At 56.9% G+C, this 25,007-nt stretch overlaps 1 protein-coding gene across 1 annotated transcript; it reads right to left on the bottom strand.

The window, feature by feature from the left end:
- Positions 1-8,138: 8,138 nt before the first annotated feature.
- PROM2 (prominin 2) lies at positions 8,139-24,175 on the bottom strand. The gene is made up of 23 exons (XM_010601371.3): positions 23,857-24,175; positions 23,081-23,130; positions 22,430-22,638; positions 22,212-22,332; positions 21,876-21,939; positions 21,497-21,586; positions 21,056-21,255; positions 20,595-20,669; positions 19,692-19,755; positions 19,281-19,440; positions 18,781-18,933; positions 17,798-17,921; positions 17,139-17,230; positions 16,942-17,026; positions 16,116-16,262; positions 15,018-15,089; positions 13,936-14,028; positions 13,373-13,426; positions 12,966-13,046; positions 12,683-12,751; positions 11,221-11,310; positions 10,880-10,986; positions 8,139-10,561 (listed from the first exon to the last, which is right to left on the bottom strand). The coding sequence occupies exons 1-23, from the start codon at positions 24,173-24,175 to the stop codon at positions 10,498-10,500; spliced, it is 2,583 nt and encodes an 860-aa protein (XP_010599673.1). The 3' UTR covers positions 8,139-10,497.
- Positions 24,176-25,007: the final 832 nt, after the last annotated feature.

The raw sequence follows: 25,007 nt of genomic DNA, 5'->3' as shown, positions 1-25,007 counted from the left end.
ACACCCCCTCCGTGCACATGCATGTTTGTGTGGCACAGGTCAGACTGTGGGCACGGTGGCAGGGCGTGTGTGAGGGCGTGCTTCTGTGGCTATTCGGTACACACTCACAGGACATTCAGAGCTGTGAGTGCATGTGGCCTGTGCTGGGTGGGGCATGTGTGTGGCGAGGACCTGAGTATACAAGGTGGGGTGAAGCTTCTCTCAGGCTCTGCCCTGCCTATCCCCTGGCAGCTGCTGAAGGGACCTACCATAAGAGGAGAGATAACCCCACCACTGTATGCAAAGGACTTTCAAGCCCATCACCTCTGTCAGTCCTCCCAGCACTGGGGAGATGGACCAGGCAGGGAGGAGGTGGCCTGGGGTCTGGGGCAGATTCTTTGGGTAGCCTGAATGCAGCTACAAGCCTGCTCCGGACTGCTTGTCCTCCCTCCTGGGTGAAATAGGGGCAGGAACCTGTTTCTCAGGGACAGAGACTGCAAGATGCCAGCCCAGTGACCATTCTTCCTACTCACAAAACAAACAAATTAGAAGCAAACCCGAGCCAGTTACCGTCAGCTCTATCTCACGTGTGCAGAAGAGAACCACTCCATAGGTTTTTAGTGGCTGTGATCTTTCAGAAGCAGATTGCCGGGACTTCCTCTGTAGCACCTCTGGTGGGTTCGAACTGCCAGCCTTTTGGTTAGCAGTTTAGAGTTTAGCCATTTGTACCTCCCGGGGACCCTTCCTTACTCACAAGACTGTGATTTGATCTGAGACGGGTCGGGCCCCTTTGCCCTTCCTTCTTTCTCCTCCTTGGCGCCTGCACTGCCAGCTGGGGCTCCGGCAGCGATGCTGGAGCTTACCGCAGCCTCAAGGATGGGAGCCAGCACCGGGATCGTAGAGCCAAGAGACAGACGGAGCCCTGCAGCCTCGCAGAGCCTCCATGCCAGCTCCCTCTTGCCTGCCTGCCTCCCTCCGACTTCTGCTGGGGGAGAAATGCAGGCACCCTTGTTTAAGCACCATTATTGGGGGGTTCTGCTTGAGCAACCGGACCTAGTCCTGGAGCCCTCTTCTTGCTTCCAAAGCAAGACTGTCCCAAGCATGCGGAAGCTAGCAGGCCTTCGGGACAGATCGAACCCTCTGCGGGGCTTCAGCTGATTTTCCTCTCCTTTGTTCTTCCTCAATCAATTCTTCTCTATATCCTTCCCCACCCCCACCGTTACTTCTTGAACCTCACTCTATGCCAGGTGCTTTCTTTGCAGCGTGTCTCCAAGCTCCCAGTAGCCCCAGAGAAAGGACCATTAGCATGTTAGTTTCTCCCAGCCCTTTTGGAAAATGAGCATTCATTAATTACCTGAATGGTTCATTAAATGATGCATAAGACACCCCCTCCCAGCACTCACGACCCCCTCAACTCTAAAGGCTGCAGGGCCCAAGCTCCAGGTCAGCTGCCCTGTCACCTGCCTCAGGGACATAGCTGAGCAGGACCAGCCACGGGGCGGGCCCCACATGCCTCCTCTGCCCAGCTTCTTCTCCTAAACACCTAAAGTCTCTCCCATCCCAAGGAGGCCCCGGAGTTCACCTCCAGCCAGGACACCCAACACTCCCTGTCCCCAAAGCAACTCTACAGGTACAGCAGGGGGTGGGGTCCAAGAAGGAGGCATAACAAGGCTACCTGGGTCCAGGGCAGCCTCAAGAAACCCCTATTCCCCACTCAGGTGAACCCCGCCAGTGCCTACCTTGGCCCGCTGCATCCTGGACACTGAAGGGAACTGTTGCCGGCCTCCCCCCTCGAAGCCAGCCAAGGAGAACGGGACTGCCGGCTGGCAGCTGCTTCATGTTTGCTGGACCAGACGTGATTGTCACTGGCAGCTTCTCACCCGCCCCCTGCCCACCCCTCCCTCCTTCCCTTCCTGCTTCTAACTGCTCCACCCCTCCACCCCCCTGCTCTGCCTCCTCCTTCCCTCTCTCTCTCTCCTTCTCGCTCCCTCTCTCTTTTTCTCACTCTCTCTCATGCACACACACATATTTACCCCCCCATCTTCTGCCCCCCTCCCAGAATCCATGTCCCAATTGCTCTCTGTGGATACGGCTCCTGGTCCTGACCTCTTAGCCCATCTGGCTTTCCTGGCCTCCCTCCAGTCCTGTCACTGGCTGTCTCTCCCTGTGCCTCTCCCTGTCTTTTTCTTTCTCTAACGCCCCCACACCCACACACACATATGTTCTGCTCCTCCCCTTTCTCCTCTTGGTTACCGCCTATGGGAGAGAGAGGTTGTAGGGGGCTCCAGGGCACATGTTCCTGCCCAATGAGGGGTGGGAGCATGGGCGGCAGTCCAGCCTGGAGAGCCTCCTGGAGGTATTTTGCAGAACACGCTATACCCTCCCCTACTCCCTACCCCTCCCCCTGACTTATGAGCACCTCCTCATAGACGGGGGCGGCCGGCGGTGTGGAGCAACCCTCTGACCACCTCAGTCTCAGGGTCCCTAAGGGCAGCTGGGAGCTGTTGAGGTCCAGATGGGAAGCTGAGGCCACAGAGAAAGACCCGGCTCAGGTATGAGGACAGGGTCTCCCCTGTGCCCCTCCTGCCTCCTGGCAGACTGGTCATCCTCTGGCCACCCTTGGCTTCTGCAACATCCTCCCCATGGGACCTTTCTGTGGGTGCATGACTCCCCACTGGCCTCACAGATGTGGGCTCACAGCCCAGAGAAGGTGGTGGCTGCCAGGGGCAGTATCACACAAGTGGCTCTCAGGTCTCCTGAGGACTCGAGTTGGTCCACACCTGGGTCTCAGGTCTGCAGATGGCATGTGGCACAGCTGAGGGAACACCCCATCTCCTGCAGGGGCAGTAGAGGAAGGTCGCCAGATGGCACGTGGTACAGTGAGGAGCCACCCCATCTCCTGCAGGGGTGGTAGAGGAAGGCTGCAGGGCCCTAGGCATCCTGGGGAGAAGGGCTCCTTCTTGCATCCCAGACAGGCAGTTCTTGTTGGGCATTTGCTCAGCCCCTGGGAAACCACCTAGAAGTCAGGTGCCCTGCACCCTCCACACCTTCCGCACCCTCCACCAAGTTTCCCTTTGCAGTGCCCAGGGGAGCCAGCTTGTACCACCGGTTCCCATGGAAACAGAGCCCTGTGACACCCTTCCCCCATACTGTGTACAACAGGAGCACACGTGCACACACGCCCATCTCTCTCTCTCTGTTTCCCCAGCCAGTTAGCTCCAACTTTCAGACCCTCGGGGGGGAAATAGCCTGGAGTTATGGACCCACCACAGCAGAGGAGGAGGCAGGCAGGCAGCCCAGGCATTTGTCCCCCCTGCACATCCAGGACAGCAGGGGCTCCGGGGACCGTGAACCCCAGCCCAGCTGCATCCTGGAAAGCCCCTCCTGCAGGCTTTACCACCAGAGGCCAAGCTCCCCGGAGCTGTTGGCCGTGGAGAGAAGGGGTCAGCTGGGGGGGGCGGTGGGGTGGCACTGCCCCACCTGGTCTTCCTCGAGGTGGCCCAGGGACGAAGTTGTCTAATATCTCACTCTGTAGACAATGACAGTGAGATCCAGAAAAGTTAAAGGATTTTCCTGGGGTCATAGGCTTCAAAGTGACAAAGGCAGGACTTAAAGCCTGCTCCTTTCATTCCAAAGTGAGAACTGTGGGTAAGATCTCCCCCAGCCAGTTCCATACCCAGGTTTCATATACCCAGCTTGAAAACACACAGGTAATAAAGAAACATGCTTGGTAAAGACACCAAGCTTGGTAAAGCAGAGGGTCAGCAAAAGTGAGGGAAGCCCTCCGTGAGATGGACTGACACAGTGGCTGCAACAATGGGCTCAGACATAGCAACGATTGCGAGGGTGGCGCAGGACCAGGCAGTGTTTTGTTCTGTTATACGCAGGGTCACCGTGAGTAGGAACCAAATCTACGGCCCCTAACAACAACAAACAATAAAGAAAACTTGCCTATCACAGTTTCCAGGGCAGGCCTGCCCTTACTCGTGGCGATGGTCTGAAGAGAGTGGACTAGAGAAGACCGCCCCCAAACCAGCACCACCCTGTGTGGAAAACCATGCACCCTGCCACTTGGCTCGCTCTCTGAAATTCCACTGTTAAGAGATTCCTTCTTTGGAGCTAACAAGCTGGGACAAAATGGGCTGAGGACAATGGCCCCCCTTCCCAGGCTCAGCAGGGAACCTGCCAGTACAGCTGCCACCCAGGGGTTGCTCCTCCTAACACACAGATTTGGGGAGTGTGCGCTCTGCTGTGTCCCTTGTCCACCACCCCCTGCTCCATCCATGCCTCTTGCTTCCTCACTGCCTTCAGGGTTTGTCTGGAACCCAGGCACTTCCAGCTGGCTCCTCAGCTGCCTCCCTCGGGAGGAATGCAGGCCTGTTCAGCGGATGTGGTGTGGGCACATGTCTGTCGGCAAATCTTCTCAGGAGAACCTTACATTTTCCAAAGAGTTTTTGGCAGAGTATCAGACCCAAAAAAAGGTTCAGAAAGGCTACAGGAGGGCCTCACTTGTCAGCCGCAGATGTTTCAGTCTGAGGGGTTTCAGCTGTGGTTTTCCTCCCACAGGGCAGCGGGGGAAGGAAGGGATCGTTTCAAGCCTGGGTGCGGAGTGAGTTTCCTTATGTTACAACGTCCAGTACGAGGCATGTTGAGAGGGGGCAGTGGCAAGCCATTGCAGCTGGCTAGGTGGCACAGTTAATGAGCTTGGCTGCTAACCAAAAGGTTGGAGATCTGAGTCCACCCAGAGGCACCTGGGAAGAAAGTCCTCGTGATCCACTTCCAAAAATCAGCAAGCGAAAACCCTATGCAGCGCAGCTCTACTCTGACACACGTGGGATCTCCATGAGCTGGAATCAACTTGCTGGCAACTGCTTTACGTTTTTTGGTGTTTTTTTTTTTTTTTTTTTTAGTGACCCTTACTCTCACGCACCCCCAGGCCCTTTCTTTGGTTGGGTCCTGGCCCTGCCCACACCTGGCTGAGGCCCACAAGAGAGAGAGCTATTAAACAATCTCAGAGTTTGGACCGCTCGCCTGTGAGGAAGCCTCTATGGAGTGGAGATGGGTCTCACCACTCTTGTCAAGCCCTCTTTTCACATGAGCACAAGAAACTCCTGTTGCCCCGAAGAAGCCCTCCGCTGGACGCCACAGAACTCGGAAAGTGTCACCCGCTGCTGACCCAGCACAGCTGTGGAACTGGGAAGCAACCAAGTTTCTCTATTCCACTGGCCCTTTAAGACTATCTCTCACGAGCTGGCCTCCACTCGGCTGGATGGAAACATGGCAGGCCCAGGATGCTTCCTGGTAGGGAAGCACAAACGGTCACTTCACATCCCACAACAGTCTCATCCCATGTCCAGGTCCATGGCATTGTCAACTCCCTTGCTCTGAAGTCAAAGCTCCTCCCAGCCCAGCATGGACCTGGTGGGATGGGGTCAGGGGCTATGGTCAGCCTCCAGCTGAAACTGTTTCTAGAACTGCTCTTTGGGGTTGATAGAGGTTTCAAGCTACTTCTTCTTGTGGTCACCTTCAAGGGTCCTCAGAGCCTGGCCATTACCGGAAACCTCCTTGCCATCTCCCTGACCAGGGCATTTCACATGGGCCTCAGGGAGCCAAGAAGCCCTGACACCACGGCACCTCAGCCTTCTTTCCGTTGAGGTCTGTCCACTCTCCAGGAGGCCTCCTAGAAATAGCCTGAGAAACTCCACGCCAACTCTCTCATAAAAGGCTGTCACGTGGGCTGTGGAAAGCAAGTCTTTTGACATCAGCCTTCTCCTGAGCTCCACCATCAAAGCAGCCAGCCTGTCTCCTACCCTCCAAACTTTGCAGGCAGGGGTGAGGCATCAGTCCACTGGATTCCTGAAACTTCAGGGGACACCATGAAGCCCCTTCTTCTCCCTTGAAGCGAAAGGAAGGCATCCCACTCCTCCCCTAGGGTTCAGCTCAGCTCCCCAAAGTTCCTGTTCTCTAACCTCATCACACGACACCTTGGTCCCCTCACTGTGGGTGGGGGTTTAGGCCACCTCTTCCCTAAGTTCTATGTCATGCATGGGCAGAGGTCAGGGCGAGGTCATCCCCTCCCCAGCTGCAATGGTGTTTATAAGATAGATGAGAACCAATCGGAGAATGGGCCAACCAGGGAAGCGCGAGGAAGGATTGGGAGCCACAGAGAAGGGGCTTCCTTCCAGCAGCAGGTGGTGTGTGGACAGGTAGCCACCAGGTTCCCGGTTCAGTACCCGGCATTCAGGCCTGGAGAGAGTGCACCAGGAGCTAAAGGGGAGGAGGCCCTGCTCTGGGAGGGTGGAGAGGGACACCAGCCATGACCACCCAGACCAGGGCTTCAGGCGGATCCCAGCAGGATCAGTATTCCCTGAAAGGCCACCGGTGACAGTTTATTCCTTTGGGTAAATACAGGTCTTTCTACTCAGCCCACAGTCAGCCTCTTGACTGTAGAACAGGTGAATAGCAATGCTTACCTCTTAGTTAACTCATGTTGAGTGCACAGCATACTTTCTAGCTTGTATTCATAGTTCAGTAAGTCAATGTTACCGCTCATTGTTTGTCCCCTCAGGTAGCCAGGACAGACTCTGGCCTCAGCCATGTGGCTTCCCTTTGTACACCTCATGCCAGCTGGAACCGCCCTCGCCAGCCACCCCAGACCTCAGATGCGCTGGCCCAGGTGGTATTTCTTTGGCAAAATCTGCCGTTTGTGCCTCATGGGGCCTTTTAGTCTGGCATGGCCAGGCTGGAGTGTCTGGCAGAAGTCCCAAGGCCCCCAATCTGTCATCCCTCCTGCCACGGGGACAGCAAGAACATTTGGGTCAAGTCTCCTTGGAGACAGGGCCTCTATCCCACACCCACAGGGAACAGAGTAGCAGTGCAGTGCATCCTGGTGGAAACCTCCAGGGTGACCAGGACCAGGAGGCCTGAATCCCAAGCCTGGCTGGGCTTCAATTTACATGACCTTGAACCAACCATGTAACTCTCTGAGCTTCAGTTTGCTCGCCCATGAAACAAGGGTGATCATTCTCACCCCCTTTAGCCACTATCGTGATGACAGATGAGACAGGGACCGTGACGGGGCTTTGTCAAATGTGAAGTCCTTATACACGTATGGTGGGATTAGCATTTTAGGGCTCCAGCGTTTTAAACCAGGGAAATATGTATTATATTTTTCTCTGTGGCTGCTTCTGTCTCTTTATCAATTGCTGGAGTTCTACCCCTTTCCAGATTATGGGGCCAACAGTAATGGTCTCCAAACTAAGTTCCTTTGAAAAGCCGGTGTTCAGGTGGCTGAGCCAAGGCTTCTGGATGCTGAATTCAAACAGTGGCGGCCTTTTCCCAATTCACGGGGGGGAAAACAACCTTCATTTTTCAGGACCACTACTTCTGATAACACTGGACTAAGTAATTTGGACCAAATTCCCAGCCGAGAACAACTGAAAAAGCTACACAAAACGTTTTTTAAGTCTGATTGAGGGCATTGGGGAGCAGACAGGCAGTGAAATATCACAGGGCCAAGATTTAGGAAAAGAAGGGGACCCAGTGACATGTGCCTGGCACCTGGGCTACTTTCCCCTTAGGGGGGTTCTGCTGATTCCACAAGACACGGAGGGAATGGCAAATCTTTCATGCCTTCTGTTGGGACCCCAGAGAGCTTGATCCTAAGGATATGAATGAACTGGGAGTAGATTAGCCCTCCAAGGGGCTACAACCCAGCTCCAAATCACGTAAGTCCCTGAAAGTAGATTAAAACGAGCCCAGTTTGCCTGCACACCAAGCCACCCAACAGAAGTAAACATAAATTCTCTTGGGGGATGGCCTCAATTATTTCTATAGGTTTTCAGATACAATGTGTGGTATTCAATTAAAAAAATTGTCAAATATATGAGACACGAAAAAAGTACCAAAAGCCAAGAGAAACAATAGACACTAGAAACAGGCCCAAGAGAACTCCATATAAAGGAGTCATTAAGCTTAAATAACTATGCTTAATATGGAGCCCTGGTGGCATAGTGGTTAAGAGCTTTGGCTGCTAACCAAAAGGTTGCAGCTCGAATCTATCAGCCACTCCTGGGAAGCTCTATGGGGCAGTTCTACTCTCTCCTATATGGCTACTATGAGTTGGAATAAACTCAGTGGCAATGGGTTTGGTTTTGATTTTATGCTTAATATGCTCAAATACATAAAAGATAAGATAGGCAATTTTGATAAAGAACTGAAAATTTTTTAAATTGCTTAATTTCAATTTCTTCTATCACATCAATTGCATTCTTAAAATGCAGGGCGCTACTTCCCCTGAACAGATGAGTATCAAATAAAAAACCTCTAAGAGGGGATCGTGCTATATTCAAGGATGCTTGTTGGTGACTCTGCTTGCAGTCGTGACCATACATTGTGTGTGCTCTGTCCTAATTTCAGCAGCAAGTTTGTCTCTGGTTTGTAAGATGTGATTAAAAACAGACATGCCCTGAAACTCAGCAGACCACAACCATAAAGCCCCTTCCACCTCTGAGAACAGAGATCTGTCTCCTCCTTCTGTTGTACCTGCCCAGACCCCGGCTCTGGCCCCGGCCTACAGCTGTCTTGGCCCCCACCTACTGAGCATTTGTGCTGGGCCAGGCCGCTGCCAAGTGTTTTCCATGCATTATCACATTTAATTTTCACAACCCTTTGGGGAGGCTATGATTATTCTCGCTATTTTACAAATGGAGAAACTGAGGTTTAGGGGACATAAGCAGTGTGTTCAAGGCAGCAAACCGTCAGAGCCAGGATGTGAACCCAGGTCTGCCTGCTCCTGACTACCTGCTCCCAGAGTGGGCCCTACTCCCCTTCTGCTGATTTCTCGGACAATCACTGGATGCCTCTAGTCAGGGGAGGTCTTTGGATTCTCTTCTCTACAAATATTCATTACGTGCCAACTGTGTACAGGGCCCCAGCCTGGGAGATCTGTTTTCAAGGACCCAAGACCAAGCCTTAAGAAAGTGGCAAGACTTTAACGGATCTGACGACCCATCCATCTTCTCTTTGCTCTTCCTCTTCCTTGTTTCCATAACTCCGGGTCCAGCACACAGGGATGGAATAGGGATGACCCAGGCCACATGCACAGGATAGACAGGGTAAGGGCCATACTGCAATGTCCTGTTCTGGCCCCCAGGTCCCTCCCTGGAAATCTGGGTGGGGGCTGTGGAAGATGCTAGGTCCCAGGAAGCCAAAGAGGAGTTCCTGCCCAGCCCCCAGGTCCCAGTTCCCTTCCTAGGAAGGGGCTGAGGGACAGTAGTGCTATTTCTAACCCAGCGGGAAGGCACGGAGGCTGGGTCTTCACAGGCAGGCCTCCTTTACTCCAGCTGGGGGGCCAAGGCCCCAGGGCAATGCAGGGTCAGGGGCTGTGAGGCAGAGCCTGCAGCCAGTCCTTGGAGTGAGCAGGACACTTCCTTACCAAGTCCATGCCTGGGCTGTATCAGCCTCTTGCCTGCTTGTTTGTTTGGGTTGGAGGGGTCTCTGGAAGCCAGCAAGGTTGTTGTTGTTAGGTGTCATCGAGTAGGTTCCAACTCATAGCAACCCTATGTACGACAGAACAAAACACTGCCCAGTCCTGTGCCATCCTCACAATTGTTGCTATGTTTGAGCCCATTGTTGCAGCCACCGTGTCATCGAGAGTCTTCCTCTTTTTCACTGACCATCTAATTTACCAAGCATGATGTCCTTCTCCAGGGACTGGTCCCTTCTGATAACATGGCCAAAGTACATGATGAGACAAAGTCTCACCATCCTTGCTTCTAAGGAGCCTTCTGGCCGTACTTCTTCCAAGACAGATTTGTTCTTCTGGAAGTCCATGGTATATTCAATATTCTTCACCAATGCCACAATTCAAATGTCGCAATTCTCCTTCCGTCTTCCTTATTCACGGTCCAGCTCTCACAGGCATATGAGGTGGTTCAAAACACCATGGTTTGGGTCAGGCAGTGATGGCGATAAGGTAAAGAGGGGACAAAGGAGGAAAAAGAGGCTCCTGGGGGGAGGAAGCAAGGACTGGGGAGGGGCCAGGTGTGAAGTTGGGGCAGGTGGGGAGGCCAGATGAAGACAAGAGGCAAAGGGCTTGGAGAGGAGTTGGGGGGTGGCGCACAGGGAGAGGAGAGAGTGGTGATAAACTAGGGTGGAAGGACAGTCCAGGCCTGAGTGCCCATCCAGCTCTGGGGGCTGCAGAAATCCCCAGGCTGAGTCAAAGGGGGAAGAGCTCTTGACCCAGACAGGTAGCCCCAGGGACATCGCCTTGCAATCAGCAAACACACCTGCTGCAGATTGAGAAGGAAACAGATGGGGGAGGAAGTGGGAGAGCAGGGCTCAGACCTGTCAGTCCAGCAGCCAACCAGCTTGTTGAGCCAGGCCCAACACTTAGGCTCTGCCAAGTTCTCACACCTTCCTGCTCTCCTGGAGCCCAAAGGCTCCTGATTCCAGCCTGGTCCCTTCCCTCCCTGGGACTGAGGAGCAAAGGGGAGATGGAACTCACCCACTGGGCTGCTACAGCGTCAGGGAGGTGACTCGGGGGATGTGGAAGAGCTGTGTCTCCTCCGAGCTGGTGGAGCTGTGACATCCACAGAAAGGGAGTGAGGCCCTAGCCTTAGGCCCTTAGCCCTGGACACAAGGACAAAGCCTAGAGCTCTGGTTTTCCTCCCTGAGAAGTCCTCCAGGGGATAGGAAGAGGTCTAAGAAGTTATGCCTGGGTGCATTCGTAGCAGCAGGAAGGATATGGGACAGACACTTGGGAGAACTTTTTGACCCTGGAGCTCCTCAGAGTATGTGGCTCTTCAGTACTCAGCCATGCCCATCCTCTGCCTAGGAGGTGTCAGGAGTGGCCAACCCGGGGCTCTACTGCCCACAGGGATCCTGACAGCCCCCTCACCTGAGACGTTTCCGGATGGGGAGAAAGTATTTGGAGGTCTTGACAGCAAAGACGATGCTTGGGATCAAGAAGAAGGTGCACCATGCCAGGCAGAACCAGAAGGCATTCTGGAACAGGGGGCGGGATCAGCCCACCTTGGCTGGAAAGAGACTCCTTACTTTCCTTTCACCCCCAGCCTCCTCTGCAGAGTCACTGAGAGGCACGGTGAAGGGGTGATCAAAACTGAGGGGCTTTGGGGAGGGACTGGGGTATGGACCTGGAAAGCAGGGGCCCTGCCCACGCTCCCCCTGCCACAGGTGCCCTCAATGTCCACAAGGCCCTGATGAGCCAGGGACGCTCACCCAGGGGTCAGCCATCATGTCACATAGGATCACACGGCCATTGTCCAGGGCTCCGGAGAGGGGCTGGCAGGTGGCGATGTGCTGAGTCACCTGTGGTGTTAATGTGAGGCAGGTACATGCAGAGGCACCTAGATCCACAGGTGTATACCCATGCTCAGAGAGAGGCTCCCAGGGATGCAGAGACCACAGGTTACAGGTGTACACAGACACCTGATATGGTACACAGAGTGATGGGGACAAAGCTGTACACAGACACCTGGACACAGGTACACAGAGTGATGGGGACACAGCTGTAATCAGACACCTGGACACAGGTACACAGAGTGATGGGGACACAGCTGTAATCAGACACCCCGGACACAGGTACACAGAGTGATGGGGACACAGCTGTACCCAGACACCCGGACACAGGTACACAGAGTGATGGGGACACAGCTGTAATCAGACACCTGGACACAGGTACACAGAGTGATGCGGACACAGCTGTACACAGACACCTGGACACAGGTACACAGAGTGACAGGGAACAGCTGTATACAGACTCCTGGACACAGGTACACAGAGTGATGGGGACACAGCTGTACACAGACACCTGGACACAGGTACACAGAGTGATGGGGAAATACCTGTACACAGACACCTGGACACAGGTACACCTAGTGACAGGGACACAGCCTTACACAGACACCTGGACACAGGCTCATTGCTCACCTCCTGCCCATTTTTTCCCATTTACCAACCCTTGTGCCCAGCACTGTGCATTAAGTCATGCTCTCACTGGAGAGCAACACATGTATGCCTGTGTATACATGTGTACATGCATATGTCATGCAGGCACAGATGTGTCATGTGCACACACATACACATACATCATGTGCGAACAAATGTGTCATGTACATATATCCACATGTGTCATGTGTGCACACATGCATGGATCATACATGCACAGATATGTCCTGTGTACATACAGTGTGCACGCACAGATGTGTCATGTGCACATGTGTTCATATGTACACATGCTCCTGTGCACACACACACACACGCTCGGGGTTAAGCAAGGCTCCCTGCAGCCCCAGTGTGGGTGCCCAGACAGCTTCCAGAGGCTGTGGTCAGCAAGGGCTCCAGGAGGCAGAATTTGAGGGCTGGGTTGGCCTCACACAAGATGGGCAAGGGGGCCAGCATGGGAAGGTGTGGGAGCAAGGTGAGGACAACCTGTTCTAGAGCCAGGGCCAGCACAGCTCACACTCAGGGCTCACAGAGGGCCAGCAGCAGAGGCTGGGCAGGCAGAGCCCAGCCAGCAAGGAGGGGGTTCAGATGCCAGGTTTGGGAGTTTGGGTTCAATCTTGAAGGCCTGGAGCACCCCCAAAGAGTTCTAGGGGACAGGGAAGGGCAGAGCTGGTGCCACTGGAGGTAGGTGATCAGTAGTTGCCCGGAGGACAGGCAGGGTCTGAGGTCCTCTCACCTCTTCTCTCACCCAGGCCACATACTGGGAGAAGTAGCCCATCTCCCGGGTCAGGTAGCACTCACTTTCCTGCAGAGAAGAAAGGAGGCCTGGGCTGACAGGGCCTGGGAATCAGCACTGCCCCCGACCCCCATGCCTGGCACTATAAGGACGGGCCCAACAGCTTTCTAGGAGCCACAGGGAGAGGAGCAAGGCTGGAGGTGGGAGCCCCGCGTGCCTCAGCCCCCGCAACTGCCTTCAGCTCTGAGGCAGCTGCTGCCCCTTCCCACCAGCATCTACTCACATTCCTCAGGATACGGGTGGCCCAGGCAGGTAGCTCCCCTTTCAGGTAAGTGGCCTGGTCCAGGATGCCTTTAGTCTCCAGCTGGGGGAGGAAGGGGGCTCAACTCAGGGCCCTGACCTGTCAAGGAGCACCCCTCGTTCATTCACCCACTCACTAACTCAACATGCTCATTAGGGTGTGGGGCTAGGCCCTGTGGACACAGAGGTCAAAGACGGTGGTCCTCACCCATATGCCCACCTGCTCCCATCTTCCTCCTATCCCCACCTTCAACTTCCAGCAGGTCTGGGCAGAGCAGACCAGGTCCCCAGCCAACTAGGCCCTGCCTTCCTGCCTCCTTCTGCTGCCCATTGGGGTGGGGACAGGCCCCCTTACTCCCACCCCCCACCGTCCTCCTCCTCGGCAGCCACCTGGAGATTTGGAGCAGAGGATGCCAGGACCCTGACACTGCCGTTGAGCTTCGCCTGCAGAGAGAGACCAGGGATGGTGAGAGTAGGGGTGGGTAGGGAAGGAGAGGTTCTCAGGTGCCCACCTCCTCTCTTGCTGACCCGTCTCTCCTCTCCCCTAAACAATGAAAAAACTCACTGCCATCAAGTCGGCTCCGACTCATGGTGACTCCACGTGTTACAGAGTAGAACTGCTCCATAGGGTTTTATTAGCTGTAATCTTTTACCTGGTGGCGTAGTGGTTAAGTGCTACAGCTGCTAACCAAAGGGTCGGCAGTTTGAATCCACCAGGTGCTCCTTGGAAACTCTATGGGGCAGTTCTACTCTGTCCTATAGGGTCGCTAAGAGTCAGAATTGACTCGACGGCACTGGGTTTGGTTTTTTTGTTGGTTAATCTTTTACCAAAGCAGATCACCAGGTCTTTCTCCTGTGGCACTGCCTGATGGGTTCGAACTGCCAACCTTAAGTTAGTAGTTGAGCACAAACCGCTTGCACCATTCCCAGGCTCCCTGAACCCCCAAACTTACCACAAGGGTCTGCTGGGGCTGGACCCTGTCCTGATAGAGTCTTCTGAGCGCTTGGAGCTCCTCCTGCAGCTGCCGCCCCATTGAAGCGTTGCCCTGGGGTGAGGGTGGGGGGAACAGAGGTCAGAAAGGCTTTGCCAACTGATCCTGTACCCAGTCTTTCCCAGGCACACTGAGGCGACGTGGAAAGTGCCGGGGTCAGAGACAGAAAGCTGGGCCAGGACTTGGGGTGTGCGGGCCTATGCCCGAGTTTCAGCCCTGGCCTGCTGGGTGCAGCACCAGCTACAGAGCCTGTCTCAGCGGCAGCGCCACCCGCCGAAGCTGCGGAATGCTGCTTGCTCCACCAACCCCGTGGGGCCCTTGTTGGGCATGGGGGCAGTCTGTGAGATGTCTCAGAGAGAATTTCTATACATTTTATAAATTCAAAATGCTGTTCTTCCCTGGTAGACTTTAAGCTCCTTGAAGCAACCACCATGCTGTCTGACTCATCGCTCTGTCCTCACGGCTCCTGTCCCAGTGCAATTTCGCAAGCAGCCTGCACTTAAAAGTGCTTGCCCAGGTGGGCCATGTCAGGCTGGTAGTCCACCTGAGCCAGACAGCCCTCAGGCAGGTGTTTCACCTTAAAAAAAGCCAGTTACTGTCGAGTCAAGTCCGACTCCTGGCACCCCCACGTGTCAGAGTAAAATGGCTTCGTGGCGTCTTTAATGGTTGATTTTTCAGAATTAGATCACCCGGCCTTTCTTCTGAGATGCCCCTGGGTGGACTCAAACCACCAGCCTTCCAGTTGTCAGCTGAGCACATTAACCACTCCCTATTCTATTTCACAGACAAGGAAATCAAGGCCCAGAGGTGGGGAGGGCTCTGCTTGCCAGACAACCAGTTGGTGGTAGAACTTGTGTCAGAATGGATGCTGTGAGACCCTCAGGTCTGCCTGACATTAGGAGCCTCAGCCCTTGCTGGTGGGGGCCCTTGCTCCCCTTCCCTTGCCCTGGCGCCCTCCCCAATCCAAGCACCCCCACCCTCTCCGGCCTTCCAGGCCTCCCTCTGACTCCTGCCCTCCCACTGGGCTCTCTGCTCCCTCTCACTTGGGCCTGGGCCAGTCCTTCCAGCTCCTGAGCCAGCTTCTCTACACTGGTTTTCACCACAGGCTCCTGGATCTGGGGGCAGACAGGACAGGCCATGCCGGGATGAACTTCGCTTCCCCAGCCCCCACCTCTGCCTACCCTCAGCCCCCAAATTCCCAGTCTTGCAAAAGTACCCAAGGGCAACCAGTGACAGCCCTGACAGGGAACACAACAGAGAATCCCTGCTGGCGCAGGACAGCAGTGGGATGCAGACCTCAAATTCTCATAACAAGACCAGACTTAATGGTCTGAGACTAGAAGGACCCCGGAGTTCACGGTCCCCAAACCTTCTGTTAGCCCAAGACTGGAACCATTCCCGAAGCCAACTCTTCAGACAGGGATTGGACTGGACTATAAGACAGAAAATGATACTGGTGAGGAGCGAGCTTCTTGGCTCAAGTAGACACATGAGACAATGTGGGCAGCTCCTGTCTGCAAGGAAGATGAGAAGGCAGAGGGGGACAGAAGGTGGCTGAGTGGACAAGGGAATAGAGGGTGGAGAGGAGGTGTGTGCTGTCTCATTAGGGGAGGGTAGCTAGGGTTACATAGCAAGGTGTGTATAAGTTTTTTTATGAGAGGTTGACTTGATTTGTAAACTTTCACTTAAAGCACACACACACACAAAAGTCCCCCAGGCCAGCTAAGGCTACGGTGACACATCCGTCACAGTGGGTCTGACCTGGAACTGTGAAATACAGCAGACATTTCCCATCATGACTGAAAAAAAAAAACGAGGCACCCTCTGGTGTAAGTCAATGAGGAGGTAGGAGACGTCCCCCCAGACTTTTCTGCAGCAGTGGTTTCAGAACCGTGAACAGAGACACGTGCTGTCAGGTGGGGGCACATTCATTCCTGCCATATCCAGTGGTGGCACCAGAACAGGACAGGGAACACGTGGTCTGGGGACACTCCGGACAGGAAGAGCCCTGGGGGCTGGGGACCAGGTGTCCTGGGACATGCAGAGGAATGGAGGAAAAGTCGAGGCCGGACCAAGGCACACCCAGCTCCTTTGTGGGCCCCTCTGTCCTGCCTGGGCCTGGCTGGGGCACCACTTCAGACCTGAGCGAAAAAGCCAGGATAGTGGATCTTCTCCAGCCCACTGCTCTGCAGGGCGTCCAGGTCCCGGCGGGCAGCAGGGCTCAGCAGGTCCAGGTCATGCACGTCCACCCCAAGGCTCTGCAATTCCTGCTGCAGCTGGGCAGTATACTGGGAGAGAGGGGACTGGCTCGGGCCATGCCTGGTCACCGAGCCAGGACCCAGAGCTGCTCCCCTGGGCGAGGGGTGCACCCCTAGAACAGCCATATTCTCAAAGTACGTCCCCTCTGGGAAGTGGCTCTTCCTTTTCTTTGTCCTACAACTGTTCCTAGCCAACATCAAGTTTCTCCAGTCCCACACACCACGTTCTGGGAAAGTCCAGTGGTTAAAGAAACAGGTTCTGGGGTCAGGCGGTGGGGTGGGGGGAGGTAGAATGGGAGCTCAGCAGGGCGCCTGCGGTGAGCCCTGTAGCATCATCACCCAACGTCATCACCACTGTTATCACTGCCATACCCTTCCCGGCCACCTGGCTCCCCACCTGATACCCCGCTCAGTCAGCACACTCACTCCTCTCACTCATGGTCACCATCCTCCCCTGCCACCTCAGCTGTGCTATTTCCCCGGCACAGTGCTCAGAGCTGGCTCCAGCCTCCAGGCACTCACCCACCCACTCACCCACACACCTGGAACCTTCACTGGGTGCTGGCCCTTCTCCAGGCCCTGAGCTTGTGGCTGGGGCCTCTGCCCCTGAGGAACCTCAGCTGGACGTGAAGACTTCTTGGATTCAAGGAGCCATGCCTCCATAGAGGCAAGGCCAGAGAAGGGGGGATCTCCTAGAAGTCTCCCCTACCTGGCTGATGTCCAGGTGCTTCTCCAGGTCATAGGAATTGTTGAGCTGCAGGACACTCCAGAGCGCGGCCCCTTCCTTGCACTGCCTGGGGAAGAGTGATGGGCAGCCAAGATGAGCAGGGAGGGGTGGCAGCTGCACGCCCGCCTCTGCTCCTTGGTGCCGGCCCTCCTGGCTCCCCAGCCCAGGTTCACACTCACTCATAGGCCATGAGGATGCTGATGTCCTTCTTGAGGCCAAGAAGGTAAGACAGGTTCAGTGATGGGGGCAAGTTCCCCGGGGTGTCCACAAACTGGTGAAGGGTCAGGAAGAAGTGGGGCTGGAGCTGGTGGAGGTAAGACTACCCAGCTCCCCTAGGGCCTGGCTGCATGCCACCCAGCACAGCAGAGGCCAGGTGTGGGAAATACCCGGGACACCACCCTAACCTGACCTCTAACTCAAATGACCACTGGGCCCTAGCTCCCATGGGGCCTCTTCCCACCAATTTCTAGGAGAGGTGGCCAGCGTGACCTTTGGCACAGAGCCCAGGCCAGTATCCCGACTCACCAGCTCAGTGGGGTGAGAGGAGAGGGGTCAGGCCTGGGAGCAGTCCCTCAGGCTCCATCCTCAAGACCCTCCGCAGCACCCCTAGGACACACAGGCTTTCCTGCCCTCCCATTCCTATCCATCAGAGGCTTTTCTCTCGGTCTCTTCCAGGCCACCTGTGTCCTCATTCCTGGCCTCATTCCGCCTGCCTCTCTCTGCCTCTCTGTCTGGCCCCCTCCCCTCTCCAGGCCCCTCGGGCTCCCAGTTCCTCCTAACCCTCTCCCCGTGCCCACACCTCCCTCCACCCTGGGCCCTGGAGTGGGGGCAAGCCTACCTCATACAGCTCCCTGCTCTCCCAGCTCCTGCATACCAGTGTCTGCACATTGCCACCCACCAGAAAGGTGGCAAAGACCAGGAGGATGAGAGGCGCAGCAAAGAGGAAGCTGAAGCCCATGCCCCTGGGGGAGGAAAGCACAGGGCTGAGGGGGAAGAGTGGAGACTGGGGGTTCCCTCCCACATCCCAGGGTGGGTCAAGTTGGCCCCAGAGCAGAGCCCCTTGGGGAAAGAAACTCAGAACTCCTAACAGTCTCCACCCAGGCCCCACCGTGTCGCAGCCTAGAGGAGAGGGCAGCTGTTTTGCTCAAAAAGCCAGGACTGCCTACCTCTGGGCCCAGCCCTCAACAGAGCCACCAAGCCTGGCCTTGCATCATCCTGGCCCAGCAGAGACCCTCCCCTGCCATCAGCAGGACAAGTGCCCTGAGGGAAGGACCCTCAGACAGGGTGCCACCAGCATATAGTAATTCTTTGTGGACTGGCACAGCCCTGTGCTGGCTCGGAGGCTTGGAGAGTGAAGCATGGGTGGGATCTCAGCCCCTCCTTACTCCCTTGTGCAGTGAACAGCCTGCATAGCTGTATGTGGTAGCCCTGGCCTTAGAGATCACCTAGTCCAGGAATGGCAGATTCCACCTCTGATGCTGCCTCCTATTGGCGGTGCTACCTGGCTGCTGGGTTAAGGATTCGGAGGCTGTGTCTGGACTCAGTGGAAGTGTTCATTGATAAGTGCAGTCAGCACTGATATGGAGGAGGGAAGTGGTTCTTATTTGCCATTCCTGCTCTAGTACAATCTTTTACACAGATGAGGACACTGAGGCCCGGGTGGGCCACCTAGAGAGCTGGTATACCAGCCAGCACTGAAGCAGTCTTTCAACTCCCAGGACATGGTTTCTGCAGCCACACCAGGAGCTCTCCATGGCAGGGAGAGGAATCTGGCCAGTCCAGTGAGGAGATACCGTTCCCCTCTGCTTAGCCCTTTCTTACGTCATGAGGAAGCGGGCTCCAGTCTTGCCCTTGGCCTCCAAGTAGCTAAGGTCCTCCCTGGCTGACAGCCCCCAGATGCCCAGGCCAAGCCCCAGAAGGTTACAGGCCACCACAAGCAGGACCACGGAGCACAGCACGCAGCCCACAATCCACCTGCCACAGAGAGGGTGGGGATATCAGAGAGAAGGAAGGCATCTGGGCACTGGGGGTGGGCTGGTGAAAGACACACAGGGGTAAGTGGGGGCTGGGTGAGGCCACTAGCTCCAAGCCTGGGGCTTTGAAAGCTAGGGGTGGACACTTCCAGAGCCTCACTGCTCCTGTGGGGTCCCCAGGCTCAGACCACACAGGCACATAGCCAGGCGAGGGCACAGAGTCCTGAAACATAAGGGGTCTTGGCTTAACTGGAGGAGAGGCTCAGGACAACCGGTGGCTGATGGAGGCTGGAATTGGGGCTGAGAGGCTCTGCTGCCCATGCACCCACCGCACACACTCCCAGGCACCTGTATCTCTCGTATCTCTGCACCTCCTGCACGTAGGAACGGCTGTCCTGCTCCATGTCCTCCAGGGCCTGAGTCCAGCGGGAGGCAGCCTCTGAGCCTGGGAACTCTTTGGCCAGTGTCCTCAGCCCCTCGGGTTCCTGTGCCACTGTCTTCTTCAGCTCTTCCCAAAACAATGGGTGTTTATGGGATTGGGAGGGATCCCAGGCCCAGGGAGGAGAGGGTGGGAAGAACCTCTGGGATGCACAGGGAGGGCCCACTCTGGTAGGGTCCAGCCTCCCTTACCCCAGAAACCTGTTTTGATCCCCCTAGCCAGTGCTCTGAGAGAGCCCAGGAGCAGCCCCTGCCCTGCTCCCCCTCAACATGGGCTCCTTGCAGGGTGGTGAAGGGGTGGCACGCTAGGCAAGGCCTCACCTCTGACCACATCAGCAGTCTGCTGGGCAGCCAGGAACGGAAGGATGTTGAAGGTGCTGTTCTCCTGTGGGAACCAAGCAGGGCTGTGCCTCCCACCCTCTGCCCTGGTTCCCCAGCTCAGGGGTACCCCAAAGCCATCAGACCCAGAGGGAGGGAATCCTTTCTCAGCTCAAAGAATAGGCTTCCCTTTGTTCTCCTGGTCACTGCCCGCCTCCCTCGGCCCAGCCTGACTCAACTCCCCAAAACATTATTCCTTGCAGGCCCTCCTTTCTGTCCCCCTCCACCTCTTGCCTAGACCATTGTAGCAAACTGTCCATCCCACACACCACTGCTAGGCCCATTCTCCGATGCCCAGCTCTAGGCACCCTGCACATTGCTCAGAACGATGGCTCCTCATCTACATTCCTCAGTGGCACTCAAGAGTCTCCATGGTCCACGTCCAGCCCACACTTCCAGCCTCATCTCTCACTTCCTTTCTCTCTGAACCTTCCGCTCCAACCACCCAGCTCAGCTGACTCACCATTTCCCCCATGCCAGGCACTTTCCAGGCCTCGGGTCACATGTGCTGACTCACACTGGGCCCCCCCCTCCTCTCCACAGCCCGCCTATCCTCCAGGGCTCTACTTGAGTGCTCCCTTCCTGCCCCAGGCCCCCAACTCCTCAAGGGCTCTGGCTCTTCTTTCCGAGCTCCACGCCTGCTGTCTGCACCCCTCAGACCACATGCACCCCAAGGGCAGGTATCACGAACCTCCAGCCAGATGGTAGGTGAGGACCTCACTGGACCCAAGTCTTAAGTCTGAACGGGTTCCAACCCCAAAAAGGGAAAACTGAGGCCCCTCACTGGCCGTTGAGTTCCTAGGCAGTTGGGGAAGAGTGAGGTAGATGGCAGGGGCAGACGCTCACCTCTTGGACCATGCTGGAGAAGTTGGCCTCTGGGACACCCTTCAGCCGCTGCAGGACATTGTCCACGGGGGGCATCTGAAATGGGAGTGTTATGATGAAGTCCACGGAGAGGCCTGAAAGGGACTTCTGGAGGAGGATGGGAGAGGTGGGTGCCTCCGAACCCTCAGAGCCCTCATGTGTAAAATGGGGACCAGCACAGCCCCAGCTGCTCTGGATGGCAGTGGAAACTCAAGGAGTCAATACATGTGGAACTCATGGCCCAATGTGTGGCCCGAGGAGAGCTCGTGACACGTTGCCAGGATGCCCATAATGAACCCTGGGTGTGTGGAGACACGGAGGAGGCAGAAGGAGCAGCCAGACCATTCCTTAGGAAACACGGGACAGCTCAGATGCCCAGGGGTCCTGGGAAGCAGGCAGAGTGGCCCCCCTTAGCTCCCAGAGGCTCTGTCCTGGGCCTGCACCTGTCTGAAGTCAGCGCCCAGCTCCAGGGCGCGGGCCTGGCTCACGGCCCCTGAGCAACCCTGGCAGCTGGGCTGCTGCAGCACGGCCAAGAGGCGCTCCCGGCTCTCCACGAGGACTGGCTCCAGTTCTTCCTGCCCCTTCCATAGCTCCACTGAGGTGGCGTTCAGGACCCGGAGGTGGTCCACAGAGACCTGCAGGGCTGAGAGACCCATATCCAGACTGAGCAGACACCACTGCTCCAGGCAGCCTCAGAGCCTTGGAGGGGGCCGAACACCACCCCACTCCCCAGCCAAAGAGGTATGCAGTCATTAAACTTCTTTAGTTACAAAGGAAACTGCCCTGGGGCAGGCTGAGCCAGGGTGTGGGCAGGGATGCCACAGGATGTGGGAGCCAGGGATAATGCAGATGGAAAGTCAGGGGAGGGGCTGGCTGAGGCTCACCCTGGCCCAGGCTGAGCACAGAGGTCAGTGCAGGGTACACGGTGCTCCTGAGCTGGGTGTGGATGGCCTGCCCGATGCTCACGCCAACACCTGGAGAACACGGGGCAGTTTGCACGGCTGGCCCTCCAGGAGCCTGAGGGGCCTCCCCATATGTCCCCCAGCACCACCCGCCCAGGTCCCAGTGCCAGCTCTGCAGGGGGGAGCTGACTTTGCAGACCTGTGGAAGCTCGTCCCTGGACCCGTGCATCTGGGCCCATCTCTGCCTCTGTGAGGGGGCTTCTGGGGGAGTCAGGGGCAAGGGAGTGAGAAGGCCCCCAAGGCAGGACTAAACAAGGGGTCACTGAGGCTGGAGAGTTGGCCAGCCAGCTGTCACCCTCACCATCCAGCTCCTGCAAGACTCGCTCCTGGGGAAGGGAGAACTGCTGGGCCACTGATTGCAGCTCCTAGGCAAACATGGGGGTCGTGAGGCTGCATCCCTCCCCCCACCCACCGCCCTGTCATCACCCCACAGCCGGCCCCCTTCCTGAGGACATCACAGGTGTGTTTACTCGTTACACGGACTTTCCACCAGGGGACAGTCAGGTGCGTGGAGGAAGGGCCCCCTTTCCAATTTGCACAGAGGCTGCTGTCGGCCACCAGAGAACCCACTCTGTCAGTCCTGCCTGGGCCTGGTGCACAGGGGGTGAGTTGGGTGAGGGGGTTAATCAGGGCTAACCTGGGGGACATCAGAGACCAGGCCCCGGAGGCTGAGCAGAGTCTCGGGCACGGCCTCAACACCAGACTGCATCTCCTCATGGACTCGCTGGTTGGTGACAAAGGCGTAGACCAGGCCAATCCTGCGGGGATCCAGGGGAGGAGGAAGGGGCTTGCTGGGTGCCCGTGAGCACCTCGGGCCTCGGCCCATCCTCCCACCTGTCCTGGGCAGCCCCTCACAGCAGTACGAGGGTAGTCAGCAGCAGGCAGGCCATGAGGGTGCCTCGCTCCCAGGCCACAGCCTTGTGCTCCATCTTCACACGACCCCCACAGCGCCGGCGGCAGCGGCACCGGCAACAGCAGAAACAGAGCCCGGCAGTGGGCACCACCAGGAGGTAGAGGGCTGCGATTGCCGCACACACCACGTAGCCAGCCTCATACCGCACCACCTGGGCAGGGCGGCAAGGCGTGAGGGCTGCCCCGACCCTGCATCCCAGGCCCTGCTCCCTCCTACTCCAGAGAGAAACCAGAAAGGCAGGGAACCCAAAAGTGGCAGACCTTTACATGCATCAGGCCAAACCCTGGCAAGAGGTGGTCGGGGTCCTTATTATTAATTACCGTCTTATAAATGGGGAAACTGAAGTTCGGGGAGATTAAGGGCTCATTGCAAACCTCACTGCCCATAAATGGCAGAGTTCTGGTTTGACCCCAAGCCTGAAAACCACAGTACTCATGGAGGAGGGGAAAAGTGCCAGCCCCAGACCCCCACTCTGGCAGACACCCAGAGTCTGGGCTGGGCTGGGCTGAGCTGATTGGGGGGACACTTTTCTACTTCTTCCCCTTGCGCTCACCCCCAAACTCCTTCCCCCAGCACCTCCCTCCAGGGCTTACCTCATTCACCTTCACGGAGGCTGGCTCATTCAGCAGGGCCTTTACCAGCTCTACCAGAAAGAACCAAGCTGGGGACTCGGGGGCAGTGTCCGCCCTGCCCGTGTCCAGCACCCGCCCCCACCACTGCCAGGCCAAAATGGGTCCCTGGGAGGCCTCCTCCCACTCAGGGCACCCTCAGAAAATGCAGTGTCTCGTGGCCATCTGCTCCCTGCCAGGGCCACAATGCTGCTACAGCAGAGGGGAGCTGAGGAGAGGCCTGGTGGATCTCCCTCCTGGACCCTACAGGTAGGCCCTGCAGGAGGGAAGCCATCAACTGGGGCAAAAGCAGAAAGGCAGCCTGGCCTAGCAGACCTTCCCTTCAAGGAGGCAGGGGACAGGGCTGGGAGGGGCCCTCCACCCCCCCCACCCTCCACCCCCCCCCCAGCCCCGCCACACCACCCGGGTCTAGCCCTCAGCGCCACTAGACCCAGAGGATGTCTTAACCAGGTCTCTGGGAATGTCTAATGCAGACGCCTCCACTTTACAGACAGAGAAGCTGAGGCTCAGGGAGGAAAGGGTCTCCCCAAGGTCACACAGCAAGGTCTCTGGGTGCTGCCGCTGGCAACTGGGACATGTAGGAAGGAAGATGGGGAGGGAGCCGCTGGGCGCCCAGCCCTCCAGGTGCCTGCTGACAGGGTGGGTGCACCCCATGGTGGAGGGGCAAAGGGGGGCCTTCTGGGAGCCCAATACCTCCTGAGGCCCACGGAGGGGTGGGTAGGAGAAAAGCGTGCACTTACCGGCAGGGAAGGGGTTGAGCTGCACCATGGAAAGGAAGCGGCGCACGGTGCCATAAAGGGGGTCCAAGGGCCCCCGAGGACGGACACGAGGGGCCAGCCACCGGGCTCTGGCCGCTGGGGTGAAAACCAGGTGCTCCGCTGGGCTGAGGGATCCACAGTCCGTGGCCCCGGGCCCCTGCAGGTTCAGGCCCAGCCCCAGGCCCAGCAGGGCCGCCAGGAGGCCCCAAGTCTGTGTCATGGGGCTGGGTGGGTGGGCAGCGGGGCAGGCGGGAGCCGGCTCAGGCGGCCAGGGTTGCCAGAAGGGCAGCAGGCAGGGCATGCATCCTCCACCAGCCTTCCTCCCTCGATCGCTGCCTGCTCTCAAAACCGGCAGGACAGGTTTGGGCTCCTGAGCTACCTGGGTGCCCGCCCCAGAGCACAAGAAGGGCAGGGTGGAGGCCTGGGGAAGGGGGTTGGGCCTGGCCTGGACCTGCCTTCCCGGCCTGGGGTGGAATCCTTCCCCAGCCCAACTCACAGGATCTCCCTCGGAAGGGTGGCCTGCCCGCTGGATGGGAGAAAGACCACAGTGGCTCTGGATTATCCGGGGTGCCCCAATTTAGAAAAACATATTCTATGGTGGGTTTTTTTTTTTTATGCCAAGATCCAGCAGTCCAGTCTGGGGCTGGGAAAACACAGCCACCTCCTGAAGCTCTTTGCCAAGGGGACCAGACACTGAGGCCCCGGAACCAGGCTTGCCCTCCTCGTCTCCTCTGGGGTGGGCCCACTGCCCACTGCCTGGCCAGTCTGTAGCAGAGAGGATGCCAGGCTTCATCCAGGTGGCTTTTAGAGGGCCGATGTTGGCCCTCCCACACGCGGCCCACTGAGGCACGATCCTTTGGGAGGGTGAATCCCAGCAAAGGTGAACCCTTTGGCCGAGCCATCCCCCCATGCAGTCATGTCAATGGAGAGAAAAAGCAAGGGTATACCCAGGGATGTGCCTGCTCAGGCCTCTGGCTGTTCTGTAAACTGCTATATTCCCAGTGCCCGGAAAGGCGCTTGTAGACAAGCAGGTGTCAGGAAACGTGGCTGAATGAGTGGAGGATGTCCCTGGGAGCACTGTTCGTGGTGCCACAATGAGTCCCAGTGACCAAGGTGGGACGCAGGGAGCCTTG

This window comes from Loxodonta africana, chromosome 15 (genome assembly GCF_030014295.1).
Source record: "Loxodonta africana isolate mLoxAfr1 chromosome 15, mLoxAfr1.hap2, whole genome shotgun sequence".
NCBI classification, from domain to species: Eukaryota; Metazoa; Chordata; class Mammalia; order Proboscidea; family Elephantidae; genus Loxodonta; species Loxodonta africana.
Note: the sequence above shows the minus strand (reverse complement) of the source record. Positions and strands in the feature narration are given on the sequence as shown.

Excerpts from the sequence above, each read along its gene's own strand:
- PROM2 (XM_010601371.3), bottom strand. The coding sequence starts at position 24,175 with ATGCCCTGCCTGCTGCCCTTCTGGCAACCCTGGCCGCCTGAGCCGGCT. Across the intron at positions 13,047-13,372 it reads CCTCTGCTCCAAATCTCCAG|CTGGAGACTAAAGGCATCCT; the intron begins GTGGCTGCCGAG and ends TTCCTCCCCCAG. Across the intron at positions 10,987-11,220 it reads ACATGATGGCTGACCCCTGG|AATGCCTTCTGGTTCTGCCT; the intron begins GTGAGCGTCCCT and ends CCCCTGTTCCAG.